Raw genomic sequence first — 15,456 nt, forward strand, 5'->3', positions numbered from 1 at the left:
ACTGATTCAAACAAACCAGCTGTGGAATAGCCAGACTCAGACGAGGCGTTGGAAATAATCTGGCTGTTCCCTGTTTGGCTGGGTTGGACAATGGAATGGTGTTGGTACCGGTTGAGCAGCCTCAGATGGCAAAGCTATGCACTGTCTACGAAGTCAGGTGATGTCTAGAGAGCAAACAAGACAGCCACAACTAGTCACTGTTGACCCTACATTATGGGTGCATGGGACCCATCATATTGTCCCCTCTAGTTTGACGCGCATGTCAATGTTTCCGTAAGGTTTCAAATGTCAGGATCTCAAGGTCATAGTTGATGACACACCCATTCATATGGCATCCTGTAATCTAGAAAAAAAAAAAGTGCAGTCCACAAATTGGGATTTGGCAGCCATTTTCCGAAAGAACACATTCTTAGAAACCTTTGCCTCCCCACTTCCCCACTGATGGACTGAGGGGTGAATACCTCTCCACCTGTGCATGGAATCCACATCTCCCGTACTTGACTCGTCTGCTTCTCACTCTATCCTTGGCACCCATTGCCCAGTCAGCTCCCAAACTTAAATCACAATTCAGCCGAATTCTCCCTGATGTCCGCTCTCCTGTCTAACACACCCCCGCTCTCCTTCCGGGCGTCACTTTATCTCCACACCGATCATACCCTGCAGCCACCTTACCCAGCAAACTGCCAGGCTTGCACAGTTCCTTCCTGAAGACTCAGGAGTTTCCTCCCTGAGCTGTAAGGACCAGGATCTGGTCCTCTTCACATTGTCTCTCCACCCTGTCTGTGCTTGACAATACATGGACCATGCCAGTTTGCTCTAAGAACACAACAAGAGTGAATACAACTAATTGTCTCTTTCATTTCAGCTTTCCACGGTATACTCGGGCTTTGAATGGCTCACAGAACCAGCGTGTTGGAGCAAGAAGGAATGTGACGCTCCTTCTGGTGTCCTCTTCACATTTCATAAGCAGGAAAAGTGAGACATGACATGTGGAGGTGATGTGACCAAATGCCTGTGACCACACGGTGAGTCCTGCCTCTGAGTTGAAGCCTCTGGAAGGTTGCGTGGGGTCAAAGGCCAGGAAGGACATAGGACAATGGATGGCATCGAGCAGACTCATGATGCACCTTGACCCTAACAGAGACAGCTCTGGTTAGTCTAGCCTGAATGAGCCCTTCTGGAAATACCCAGAGTTGACACAAAAATGGAGAACAATAACTTCAATAGCGCAGACCATAGTAACATCAACTCATAGCAACTAAAAGTTAAACAAAGTGGCCATATTCTATCCTAGAGCCATGAACCTTTGCCACCACCCTGCAAGAAGATTCCTCAACTTGGTACAAGTGTCTTATTCTGCCCTAAAGCAAAGTAAATTAATGCAAGTGACCCTAACTCAATCTCTGGTGTCAATCAACATGCTCACCACTGCAACAGAACTCCCAGAAGAAAGACTGGAAGGGATGGAATACTCATTCGACTCACAGACTCAAAGGTCTCACAGTCCAGTGTCTACCAGCTCTGCTGTTTGTGGACCAGTGAAGCACAACATCATGGTAGAAAAGGCAAGGAGGTACAATCTTGGCCACTTGTCATGCTAGGAAGCAGGAAAAGAGACAGAAAGGGACCCAAGACATGATCCAGTCTTTAAGGGCAGGCTCACAGTGACCAACTTCTCCCAGACCACTTTCCAGCAAACTTCCCAAACAGCATTGCCATCTGGGAGCCAAGCCTTCTGTGCATGAGCCTTTAGAACAGCAGTTCCCAACCTGTGGGTCACGAGCCCTTTGGGGGTGGGACAATCCTTTCACAGGGGTCACCTAAGGCCATCAGAAAACACAGATATTTACATTACGATTCATAACAGTAGCAAAATTACAGTTACGAAGTAGCAACGAAAGTAATTGTATAGTTGGGGGTCACCACAACGTGAGGAACAGTATTAAAGGGTCACCGCATTAGGAAGACTGAGAACCACTGCTTTAGAACAGTTCAGATCAGATCTGTAAGAGCATTTATTGAAGTATTCTCTAAATATTTCCCTGGAATTCCTGAGATTAGAAAGTCTCCAAGTACATTGGTGTTTGGGGACAACTTTGACTACAACAAGCCCTCAGCAGACCCAGCATACAACAAGCACTGCTCAGACCTGGGAGATGGGGTCCTGGGGGAGGAAATGTTTCACGAGGTGTATAGCCTCACTATGCTGTGCGGCTAATTGTTGCATGAGTCAGTCGGTATCTATCAATGCAGCCACGACCTTAACTCTGGCTCCATCTTCTAACCAGTGCCAGGCAGCTGACAACCTACCACACCATGATAGGATCCTCCTGAGGGCAGAGGGCTCCAGAAAGGTTCAAACTGAACTGTATCAATGGGCTCAAAATGAGCAGCAGGCAGGTGGTAAGAGGCCATGCTTAGATTGGTTCTCTCTGCAGACGGCATACTGTGATCTCACCATGCCCCATCCTAGCCTCCAGGATCCAGCCAAAGGCATTGTGTGCATATTCAACCAGTTCATGTTCCCAATAAGAAAACTAACATCCAGAGAAGAACTCTAGTCTTTCCACAGTGGGTATGGGGTAACTGGGCACCAGGATACATGTTCTCCCATCATATCAAAGAGATGTGGCCAGGTCTTTAAAGATAGAACGGAACCATGTAAATCTAACTATATTCAGTAACTGGGGGAAAGGTAAAAAAAACAACTGCTCTCTTCTGGGAGCATCAGCTGTGACTAAGGAGGCAAATAAACCGTCAGCTAGTGTTGAAATGAAGGCAAGCGCCCTGTGTTTGCTTAACTTCTAACAGAGACCTTCAAAAAGAGAAGGTGTTTGGGCTGCAGGTGTGGGCCGTTTTCCAAGCCTGCTCTTCACAGAGGCCACCCTGCATCCCAGTGTCGGGGACTCAGAACCACGGCAGGCACCTGCGAGGAAGCCCACAGGCTTCTCCAGAAGGGCTCACGCAGATCAGAGCAACCATCCACTTAAGATCACAGGACACTCACAGGGAACGGAGGGGGAGGAACAATTTGTACAGCAGGGGGGCCATGGCAAGCTTTCTAGCTGCTACTTCAAGGGGGGAAATGATCAAAATTGAACTTGTTAGCTGAAAACTAAGGCTAAGAGGGAAACGACACTGAGTGGGAAAGACACGTCAGACGCTGCAGAAGAAAGCAAATGCTGTTCGAAACCAAGTTGCAATAGAAAAGGCATCCCAATCGTTTCAGCAAAACCATCAGTGACTGCAGGGTCACCTTCTAAGAACCTCATCAGGTGGCGCTGATGCCACAGAAGACAAGTATTTGAAATCAGCAACCTAACTATGTCATCGCTTCTAAATTCGATGTAACTGTTAAAGCCACAGGTGTAAGAGGTTCAGTCAACAGCAAGAATAGGAAAGTGGCCCTGAGACATCAAAACCAGACCTCTTAGAAAGGTGACCAAGGGAAAACCCTGAAAGTAGCTAGAAGTGGGGAGGACCTCCTTCATACAAAGGAACAAAACTGTAAGAACCAACGGGAAGGCAGCACATCGCCTTTAGAGTGTGGAGGGAGTCAGGGAAACTGAACTGACAGCCTAGGATTCTATACCCAGGAGAAATACATCGTCCTGACAAAGAGCTTTTCAGAAATACAGGAACATCCCGGCAGCGAGGCACTGACATGCTAAAGGAGAGCCCGTAGGCAGGAAGATAACAGCACACAGGAATCTTGACCACATGAGCACACAGCCATAGAAATGATAGCTATGGGAATAAAGAGCAAGACTTGGTGTTATTTAAATCTCTTTCAAAGAGGATTCAGTGCACAGACAAAATATTAACAATGTAAAATGGAGTTTATTCTATATAATAAGATAAAGTATGTATGTATGTATGTATGTAAGCACACATATATGAAATTGTTGCCATGAATTTAACTTCAAGGATTTCTTGAGGACAAAGGGGCACACCATAACTGTGCCAACCTCAGCCTCACAGCCTGTAAACAAGAAGTCACATGATGGTGGACTGTTCCCACGTAAAAATTCTAATTAAACCCTAAAGTAACGATGAAGAAACAGGAGCTAAAACAAACACAGTGAAATGAAATCATCAAACGTTCAATAAGCTTGTGAGGAGGTGGGGGAGGGGGGGCAAAGCACCCCCAGTTACAGGGGAAACCGACATAAGAAGCAGGGGCCAGCCTTCGGCTCAAACGAAGGGTGCAGCCTGCCCACCCAGTTAAAGTAGAGACTAGTACTCAGATTAAAAAAAAAATGAAAATACAAAACCAAACTGGAGCCAATCTTCGCAAAAAGGCAGAATGGACCAAAACTTACAGTGCAGGGAAAGGCGTCTTCCTGACAGAAGAGTGTCAGAACAGCAAAGCTAGCAGGCGAAGGAGGCTGCAAGCCAAGGGTCATTTCTTAATAACAGAGGAGGCACTTCATCAAGAAGGAATAGCAATTCTTTTGAGAATTAAACATGAAACTGCATACATTTAAGAAGGGGTGAGGTGATACCTACAGAACGTGAAAGGGGAAAGGTTCCCAGAAGTTACTGTGGAGACTTTAATACGCTGCTCCAATGATGGAGAGAACACAGGGCCGGGACAGTCATTGAGAAGTAGAAGACAAGGCACAATCTGTCCCATCAGCCTGCAGGCCTGGTGTATTTATAGAGCACACTGTTGACAGGAAAATTCTACAAGAGCAGAGCACACCTTATGTCCAAGTGTGCACAAGTCCTTTGCCAAACAAACCATATTCTGGGCCTATTTTTTTTTTAATTCACGTTATAAACATGTGTTCTCTGACTTAAAAGTGTATCTGAGGAGAGCTCAAAAACAGAAAGACTGGGCTGGGGTTTAGTCAGCGTGTGCAACCTTGGATCCAATACCCACCTGGTACTAAGAAAAAAATTTAAAAATAGTCTAAAAAGAGTCATAAAGGTGTAGGAGGAGGTTTCTTTCCCACCAGCGGCTCCCAAATAATCACACTGAGGCTTATACAAATGCTTAGCCAATAGCTCAGGCTTGTTACTAGCTAAGTCTTATATTTAAATTAATCCATATTTCTTATCTACCCTCTGCCACATGGCTCATGGCTTGTTACCTTATGTTTTACACATCCTGCTTCTTCTGCATCTGCTGGCAACTCCTTTGACTCCACCCTTCTTCCTCCCATCATTCTCAGTTTGGCTTTCCTGCCTAACTTTATCCTGTCCAGTTACTATCCCGTCAGCTTCTTTATTAAAACAATCACAGCAACATATAGTCACACAGTATAAAGGAATATTCAACAGAAAAGGGAAATTTAAAAGTATTTCAAACTGAATAAAAATAAATACACAACAGGCCAGGCATGGTGGCACACGCTTTCAATCTCAACACTCAGGAGGTAGAGGCTGGAGGATCTCTGTGAGTTTGAGCTCTAGGATACCTAGGACTACATAGAGAGACCCTGTCTCAATAAATAAATAAGCAAACAGACAAACAAAATACCAGAATATTTGGGATGATGCTAAAATAGCATTTCAGAGGCAATTTATCGCATGAAAAACTTACATTAAAGCCTCCAAAGTTCCCAAATAAGGGTCTTAATTGAACCTTAAAAAGCTACAAAAAGAGGTAAATTCAACCAAAATAAGAAACACAATAGTTAAGCCTAGAAGAAAATTAATGAAATTAAGAAATCAATAAAATTAAGTGCACATCTTTTAAGAAAATCAACAAAACTGATCAACCAGAAAATTAGGAGGTCAGAGGGCTGGGGGAAAGATGGGAAGGGGACAGGAGAGGGAGAGGGGATGGCAGGGGAGGGAGAGATAGAGAGAGAAAAGATAAACAAATTACCAAAATCAGGGATACAAGGGGTGGGGGCTGCAGAGGCGGCCACTGGGAAGGATGTGGAAACATGACAGAAACCTTACTCAGTGACTGTTAAAAACCTGCAGTAAGTTGACAGATTCCTTAAAGAAATACAAATCATTAAAGTCATCTGAGAAATATAACCTAATTGTCCCTTCTGAATTCATAGATTTCCCATTCTACCACATATTCAGAAAGGAAAGGCACCCATTTTACATGGTCCTCCCGAGAACTGAACAAGAGGAAGCCTGTGCCAACTTAGCCCTGAGATCATACGTGACAGCATGGAGAGATGGAGTAAGAAATTTCACAGATTAGGATCATACATGATAGCATGGAGAGATGGAGTAAGAAACGCCACAGATAAGATCTTAACACAGATGGGGAAAGTTCTAGAGAGAATATCGGCAAATCGGGGCCAAAAACACCTAAGGAAGAGAATAGGTGCAGAGAGGTCCCAGGAATACACCGGTGTGTTCACATGCTAGCATCAAGCATCCAATTCCTCCCGTAGTGATGAGCACAGGAAACCAGGACCAGCCCTACAGAGGCATAAGGGGGAAAACACCAACAAAACACAGCTGGCATTCCAGATTCCGAAAAACAAACCAGAGAAGACTGGGGATAAAGGGAAACTTGTTCAGTTCAACAAAAAGCCTCCACAGAAACCCCACTGCTAATACGATTCTTAACGGGGAAAGAATGCAGAACGCCTCTCCGGAAACAGAGGACAAGGCAGGAACGCCGCTCTTGCACTTTTGTCTGACATTGTACCAGAGGCTCTAGCCAGTAAAGTGAAGCAAGAAAACAGAAATAAAAGGCCTCCCAAAGGAAAACAAACTAAGCTGAATTCATGTACAAATGTGATCATTCATATGGAAAGTCCAGTGGAAAGTTCTAAACTGCACTAGAAACCAGGTTATTCCATTTTCAGAACAATAAATCAATATAAAAACTGACTCTTGTCTTCTGCTGTTAGTAAAAAAAATTATAAGTTAATATTTAAAATCAACATGAATTATGCTATCAAAAGTAGGACCTACTTAGGGACAAATCTGAAGAAATATATGAAACATACACAAAAAAGAAAAAAGATATGAAACATCTGTATGTTGAAAAAAAAACCACACATTTCTGAAGGAAAATGGAACAAGTTGTCTCAATGGAGAGGTGAACTCTGTTCAGAAGTTTCTGCATCTGTAGGTGCTTCCTCTCACCAGATTCATAGTATCGCTTTGGCAAGCAGCCTTTGTGCTAACGCCAGGGAGATAATTCTAAAAATTTGTATTAAAAAGCACAGGACCTAAAGTAGCCAAAGCCACCTTGAAAAAACAACACTGCAGTTTGCTGGATCACAATACCTGATCACAGACTCCATGAAGCTACAGGACCAAGGTATAGGCTGGGTGTCAAGGCAGACACACGGAGCAACACAACAGAATAGAAAGTCTAGAAAGATTCCCACCCGGCTATACGCGGAAAAGCGAGTTTCCTAAAAATCTGATAAGGTAGTCGAGTGGAGAAAGGTTAGTCTTCTCAGCAAACATTGACAGCCTACAGGCAAAATAAATGGCTTTGATCTCTACCTCACGCCATATATCGAAGTTAACTCAAAATGTAAACACTATCGGGGAGTCTATCAGACCTTGGTGAGACAAACAGTTTGATTAAATTTGTTGAGCCCTACTGGCCAGTGCAGGCTTGGCTTAGGCAACTGGTAAACAAAACACGGGATCGAGATTAGTTGCCCTTTTATCTGTCACCTGTGTTTCCCTAAGAGCAATGTCTGTGTAAAGTCATGGGAAAACATGTGCACACAAAGAATGTCTAAGTACTCCATTGTATTTGATGGTGAATCTGCTTGGCCTTCTGAGGGTGGCTGTTTTCAGTTTGGACACAGACCTCACAGAATATACGCCACTCTCTGTGATGCAGTCCGAGCTTACAAAGCAAGTGTTTAAGGAACACTTGCTCGTGTGTGTGTGTGTGTGTGTGGGGGGGGGGGGCAGGGATGAAATCGCAGCTGGTGAGGAGCAGAGTGAGTGAACCTCTGCAGAGCTGGAGCCTGATTTAATCATCGTGGTAGTGAGATAGCAGTTAATTGACAGTTCTCTAAAACAGACCCAGCTAGCAAATGGACATTTTCTGCAGCAAACCTTATCTGGTTATATGAATTAAGAACTTGATGGGATTAAAGAAAAATGAGCTAATATCTTGGGAGAGAATACCCTAATTTTTTTCACACTGAACTTCCAGATATCTGTGCTGTTCTAACAGATGGCCTCATTTGTGTACGGTTCCTTGGCTGGGGTGGTAATTATTATTATTATCTCCATTGCATGTCAACCCTGGGCTAGGCACCAGGCTGGAAATTTTAGACTTTATATTATGTGACTTTTGCTGTTTAGCTTCTTGCTCCACTAATCCCTTGAAATAGTCAAAGCCAGTCTCATTTCTTTCAGCAAAAAGACCAAAACTCAGAGTGAGGAATTCGGTGTGTAGTGAGCAATACACATATTGCTCAAAAATATCAATGATATCACCTTATCTTGCAATAAAAAGATGAATCTCTATAGATATGATTTAGTTGAAGATCTGAAATAGGAAAAAAAAACCCAGGATGGAGTGGGGGTGGAGTAAGGGGCTGGGGGAGAGGAGGAGGAGAGGAGGAAAGAAGGCCACTTGAGGCAGAAGGAGACTGGGGTGACCTGGCAGGAGCCAGCAGAAGGTGTGTGTGCAGAAGACATTCTCTCTAGAGCCCCTGGAGGGAGTACAGGTCTGCCAAGCAGTACTGATTCAGCTTGCAGGCTCCAAACCTGTACAAACAAATTCTTGCTGTTTCAAGCTTCCAGATCTACATGGGACTTTGCCACTGTGGCCTTGAGAAACCAGCACAGAGACAGACACTGGGCAAGGATGGTTCAGACATAACACAAAAATGGCAATCCAGAAAAGAAATAAGCCGACAGACAACTTAAAATTTTCTGCTCTTAAAGCAATACTATTAGAAGGGACAAATTTTACAAGGAAAACAAATTACAAGCCATGTGTCTGAAGAAGGGCTTGCTTGGAGACTATTATGAACTCTTAGGTGGGGCACAGTGGCACACACCTGTGACCTCAGCACTTGGGGGCTAAGACAGGGTGATGTGAGTCTGAGGCCAGCTCAGACAACACAGTGCAACCCTAACTAAAACAATTACAAATAAAAATATACACATTCTCAAAACTCCACGGTAAGAAAACAATCAACCCAATTTAAAAAGGATGGTTTAAAAAAAAAAAAATCCCTGAATGAATACTTCTCCATAGATGATACATGGATAGGCCAACAAGCAATTAAAAGAGACTCGTGGTTTGTTACTAGGGAGATGGAGATCACACACCCATTTAAAGGCCTAGCCACAGCAGCAGACAAAGATGCAGAGGAACAAACTAGCACACACACGCTGCTGTTGTGTATGGCAATAGGCAATCGGGAAAGTACTGCATTCATATCTTAAAAACATTCAACGTAAATCGAGCCTATTTTCCCATCAGCCCACCCCTACATATTTACACAAGAAAACGGAAAGCACTCATCGGCACGAAGTTTTATACACCAATGCTCTCGGCAGCTTTATTTGGAATAACCTAGCCCAGAAATAACCCAGATGCCCAGCGGGCTGTGGAGAGACAACTAGCTTTGATTCAGCCAGACAATGGGACAATGCTTCCAGGCAATGAAAAGGAATAAAAGTACTTTCTCTTAAGGGTCCTTCCATGCCACCAGAACAGCAGGGAAGAAGAAGCTGAGGACAGGATAGAGAGCAAAGCTCGCTTTGAAGAAGGCGTGCCCCAAGAGAAACTGCTGCAGGAATGTGGAGTGTAGGCAGCACCCAGAAGCCAACACAGCCTTGACACCCCTTAGTGTGACACCAGTCAAGGGCAGGCACTTAGGAGCCAGAGCCATAGTTTGGTCCCTTGATGGGGATGCTCTGTATGCTGTGAGTGTGTGTTGTTCTGATTGGTTGATAAATAAAGCTGTTTGGCCAATGGTGAGGCAGAATAAGGTTAGGCGGGACATTCTAACTGGAAAGAGAGAAGAGAAGAAAGGAGAGCAGAGGAGACTCCAACGAGCCACTGAAGGAGCAACATGTAATGGGATGCAGGTAAAGCCACAGAATATGTGGTAAAACATAGATTAATAGTTAGAGGCTAATTTAAGATGTAAGATCTATCTAGCAAGAAGCCTGAACCAGTAGGCCATACAGTTCATGATTAATATAAGTCTCCGTGTATTCATTTGGGTCTGAGCAGCTGCAGGACCGAGGGGCCATGGGAGCCGGGCGGGACCAGGAAAACTTTCAGCTATAGTCCCTGTTTGTTGAGAGGGAGAAGCACATTAGGTCAAGGAAGACAGGCACTGTTTAAGCCTTTCTTCTGTTCACAAAGTCTTTCACAAAAGACGGACTTTTCTCAACAAATATCTTCCCCCAAACACCCAGACTCAGCTCACAAAGTACTACGCCTCCCTTGGGTGGGGATGGAGGGGGCTCTCATATCTTCTTGTTCCAGGAGGGCTTGGCAGGGCTACCCCATGAGCATGTAAGAAAGGCAGCAAAGCCAGGAACTATGCAGGGTCCCTGGAGAAGGTGGCTAGCATGGGGCCAGGAGGGCTGCACGAAATCAGTCTTGAGGTAGTGAAGCTGAGTCTCAACTAGGTGGGAGGAAGATTCAGGGGTTCAGGCTAGGGGAAATAGAGGTCCCATCCCTCAGGCCCAGTGTTCTGCACATAAGCATGTGCTTTAGCAAGCAGCTCTCTCAAATGCTGGCCACAAAATCCAGTTAGTCAAATGAAGATTTCCAGGTATTTGGGACTCTGATGAGTGGCTCTGGAACAGGCCCTGGAAACTATCTTTCATCTCCCCGGCAAAGTAGCAACAAAGAACCCCCCTCATGGGAGGAGAACTGACAGGAACGACATGAGCTCTCCAAGGACGACCACGTCCTCTGAGCAATACCAGAATGGCTACCCCAGGTTGGGAGTACATCCCACGCCCACATGACACCCACATCACCTACAAAGGCCAGTCAGAGGTGTGCTTCTTCCCAGACACATCTGTGAGCCACATCACCACGAGACTTTCTCTCTAGGCGCTCGCCCAGCCCGACTCCAAAGACTTCCCACTGTCACAGGGAAAAGAAGGGGTGAACAAGAGCACTTCGTGGCTGTCACTGTTGGGAAACAGAGCCCTCGGGAAAGGCAAATGCAAGCAGCAAGCATGCTGGGTCTCATCAGTGCTGGTCTGCTCCCAGCTTGCTCAGCGTCTCTAGAGAAGGCTGCTGCAGCAGAGGAGGATGGGCCCAGGCTTTCCTGATTCTCCTCATATATGGGCATCCTCAGAGGTCTACTGTTCTCAGATCCCATGGTGCTGAGTCCAGAGGCCACTGAGCAGACAACTTAGTGTGGCACCGCTCACTTGGTAAATCCATGGCCCCTCTACTGTGTGCCAGACTCCTTCATCATAACTAGGTCCTCAGAGTCGACTTGGAAGTGAGTGTGGCTTGCCCTGTCTTAGAGGAAAACAGCCACACAAGGCAACAGGATGAACTGGTGGGCCAGCTGCTCCTCTCCTCTACACATAGCTAAAAGGTACAGAGGCCAGAGGCCAAATAAGCAAGCCCTCACGGAGATGACCTTTGGAACTTTGAATGATGGGTACCAGTTCTCTCCCAAGTGACGGGCTTTGAAACCACAAGGCCCTGGGGAACTGGCTTCATTATGTAAGCATCTCCTTAACAGGACATGGTACCCTGCCCCACCTGTCACAGGGTGTAACTGGGCCACCACTGCCTACTCATGTTGTCAAGTGCCACCACATCCAAAAACGTTCAGTCCATGCTCTTAAAGTTCTACCTTGATTTTGAGGACAGAAGTCATAAGATAGATAGGCCCAAGGGGGAGGGGATTATGTCTGTTCCCACTGGCCAATCTTCTGCCAGCTGTAGGGTGCTAACTACTGTACCCCACCACAGAGCCCATGTGCACCCACAGCCGTCACTGCGGTGGCACCGTCACCCTGTTACACAGACTGTCCTGCTTCCTGCCAGCCTCCGAGATCTCAACTGGGCTCTTAGCTGTAGCCTTGTGGTGGGGTGCTTCAAGTCCAAACAGACCCCACTGGAAGCATTTTGTCTAGAAGACTTCTGGAAAATACCCACTTCAGCTCCATCCCATGCCCCCCGAAACAAACTAGCACTTTGCAACAAAAGTCTATGCTACGGGAGGTGATTCTCCTGAAGTCACTGGGGAGCCAAGTCAGCTGTGGGGACTGCACAGTTCTGAATGTCCGGTTTCTCAGAGACACCTGGCGCTCTCTCCGCTGGCCAAATCCAGGGTCATCTGAAGGCAGTCTGTATCCAGGAGGGTACACCTGGTCTCTGCCTAGCACTGTGAGTCCCGCTACTCAGAACAGTGTCCTCAGGAACAAGAGCTGTGGCAGCTCAGCCTGGGGGGCACTCTACACGAGGAGCTCTGTGGACACCCCAACAGCGGCACTGATGTGAATGGTCAGGGGACACCGCAGCCAGGCTGCCAGGGGAGGAGTCCAGCATGGCGCTGCACTGAAGCCCTTTTACTACAACCCAAGACTGCAAGGCCAACGGGGCTGCAGCCGTGCATGCCGATGGAGAGGACAGAGCCCAAGGGCTCACGCCGTCCTGGGAGGCATGACACAGGGGTGTTTCACAGCTCACCCTCAAGCTGTGCCCCCTCAGGAAAGCCTTAAAGTACACAATTTCCCGAGGAAAACATGGGTAGGAGATACCTACAATTCTTGATTAGGTAAAGATTTCTCTAGATACGGCACCACTGTGACAATCCTGAAGAGATTCATGAAGAGTGAATCGCCTGCCCTTTGCAGGACACAGGCTCGGCAGGAAAACACTTTCAAGTCATCTAGGCCCGTGCAGCAGCCACTGAAGACTGTTCCACCTTTACTGTCCTCAACTCCTGTAGCCGCCGCTATCGAAGGCAGGGGACACAAGGTGGGTGCCTTGCAGGAGGGCTAGACTAGTTTTGGGGAAGCCCCTAAGTGGGGGAGCAGACACTTAGACTGAAAGTGGCTCCTTTGGGGGATGATGCTGGCCTCAGAAATTCCTGGATGAACTGCATGCTGGGAATAGGGAACCTAGTCCCCCTCCCACCCCAACTTTTAGGTGGCACAAGCTCAGGGCACAAGAAAGAAAAAAAAGAAAAGGCCAACTCTGACCCTCTGATCGGAAGCCTCCAATGAATGAGCTCCCTGGGAAAGTCAGAGGCCGACCCGGGAACACCGGGAACACCACTGGCTACAGCAGTGAGCGCGCCAGGCTGGAGTCTCCTCCAAGCTACCCCGTACCTTGTCAAAATGGGCTTTCTGACCCCGACACAGAGGGGCTGCAGACTCACCCTCACTGCAGTGAGTGGCATGCTGGCCACGCCCCCCACCCCACCCCACTCTCCTATCCAACAGCAGCCCTCCATCATGTGGGACACTTCAGCCTACATGATAAAGTTCCGGAAGTGCCAAGGCCTCCGGAGACCATAAACCAGGCTCTCACACGGGGACATAGAGCCTAAGGACAGAGTTGCCACCCTTCAGCAAGGCTTACCTACCACAAGTGCCAAATGTTAAGAATTCCAGCAGGAGGCCTACTGTTTCCCCAACATTCCTAGCATCAACAGGGCTGGGGAGGGGGTAGTCTGCATCAGGAGCAGGGGCTTCAGCTGGGGCTGGGGGAAGGGGCAGCAGGTGTTCTCCCGCTCGGAAGGGTGGCAAGCCCAGACAGAGCAAGGCCAGCCCCAGAAGAGGCACAGTCAAGGCTCCTTGAGGTAGAGAGAGGGCTGCGGCTGTCTTAGGTGCACAGTGCCAGGCCAGCCGGGGCCGAGTGCAGCCTGCAGGACACGGTTCCACCTGGACGCCTCTTGGAAGAAGCCAGTGGAGCTTGTGAAGTGCAGGTGCCCGGCTCAGGCCTCACGGGGAAATCCTTGACCAGGGAGGCTCCTATACTGCAGACACGGAGGCCGGCTTGGCAGGGCACCGCTCCAGAAGCCGTCCGGCTTAGCAGAACCAGCGCGAACACTGTGCTTACTTACCGTGGCTAACTCGTCGAACTTGCCGAAGAGTTCATTGAGCAGCTTCACCAGCTCCTGGGCCGTGCACTGGGACGCCAGACCTGTGAAACCCACGATGTCTGCAAACAGGATGCTGCAAGAGGAAGGGGAGCCAGGTCACCTCTTCTTGGTCACTCAGGAAATCGTGACCTAGGAGTTGCATAGCCTTTGCCATCTATATCCTTACTTAACTCCTCAAAGCAACTGGGAGATTTCCTCTTTCTCCCACAGGCAAGAAGACCTAGGCTTCGAACAGCTGCCAGGCACACCTCTTGGTCACAGAGGGATTAGCTAGGGGCTCGGCCGCATGAGCTTGCCATCCCCCATGCTGACCCCTCACCCCACATAGGGAGCTCCTGCTCCCTTCCCAGGGAGCTCCCATAACTGCATCTACATCTAAGGAAGTAGAGTGGTCAGCTTTTAGGAAGGGATGGTCCCTCCCCACCAACCATCTACTTCCCCTTCTGCTACCTGGACACATGTGCCCATCAGACTGCCTGAGCCAAAACCCTAAATCACCGTGTAGAACAGTGGTTCTCAACCTGTGGGTCATGACCCCTGTAGGGTCGAATGACCCTTTCACGGGGGTCACCTAAGACCATCAGAAAACACAGCTATTTACATAACATAACAGTAGCAAAATTACAGTTATGAAATAGCAACAAAATAATTTTACGGTTGGAGATCACCACATGAGGAGTTGTATTAAAGGGTCGCAGCATCAGGAAAGTTGAGAGGCACTGGTGTAGAAAGTCCATAGGCCCACATGACCTCCTCCAAGTACTAGGTGTCAGCCTTCAGAACATGGCACCTGCTCAACTTCCTACAGAAGATGAGACTCTAGAAGGTAGTTCCTATTATTTCCTCTTTCAAAACCAAAACAGATTCTGCAAATATCTGAGAGGTGAAAAAATCATACAGTGTTTGTCTTTCAATATTTTTTAGCTTTAAAGTCTGCCTTAAAATATGCTGCTCAAACATTCAGAGCTTTCCCGTCATTTCAGGACTTCCAGAAGCTAGATGCCCCGCCCCCCTACACCCCCGTGTGGGAGCTTCAAATGTCAGATAAAAAGAAATGAGTGTTCTTGGGGACAACAGTGGGTGTCACCAACGATAAGCCGGGCTAGGCAGCCCCGGAGGGAAGCAGGGGTTAGCGCTGGACTCGGCCACAACTGTCCCATTCCACTAGCTACAGCGAGGAGACTGTCGGCCCTGCCTTGTGCCCATCTCTCTGCTGTGACCTGGAAATGAGAGCTCACATTTTAAATTTTTCATACAGTATATTTTCCATCCCATTCTTTCCCCCTCTCCAAGCTTCTCCCCCTACCCATCCACCAAACTTCATGTTCCTTCTCTCTCTCTTTTTTAATTAACGTATTTTTTATTTTATGTCCATTGGTGTTTTGCCATGGGTTTCAGGTGGGACTGGAGTTACAGACAGTTGTGAGCTGCCATGTGGGTGCTGGGA

At 47.3% G+C, this 15,456-nt stretch overlaps 1 protein-coding gene across 1 annotated transcript in view; it reads right to left on the minus strand.

The window, feature by feature from the left end:
* The window catches only part of Adcy1 (adenylate cyclase 1), a 128,280-nt gene that overhangs the window by 66,530 nt on the left and 46,294 nt on the right, over window positions 1-15,456 (minus strand). The window contains exon 4 of the mRNA XM_028870541.2: window positions 13,971-14,082. Coding sequence (XP_028726374.1) covers window positions 13,971-14,082 — 112 coding nt within the window. The remainder of the gene's footprint in view (window positions 1-13,970; window positions 14,083-15,456) is intronic.

Source organism: Peromyscus leucopus, chromosome 10 (assembly GCF_004664715.2).
Source record: "Peromyscus leucopus breed LL Stock chromosome 10, UCI_PerLeu_2.1, whole genome shotgun sequence".
Classification (NCBI taxonomy): Eukaryota; Metazoa; Chordata; class Mammalia; order Rodentia; family Cricetidae; genus Peromyscus; species Peromyscus leucopus.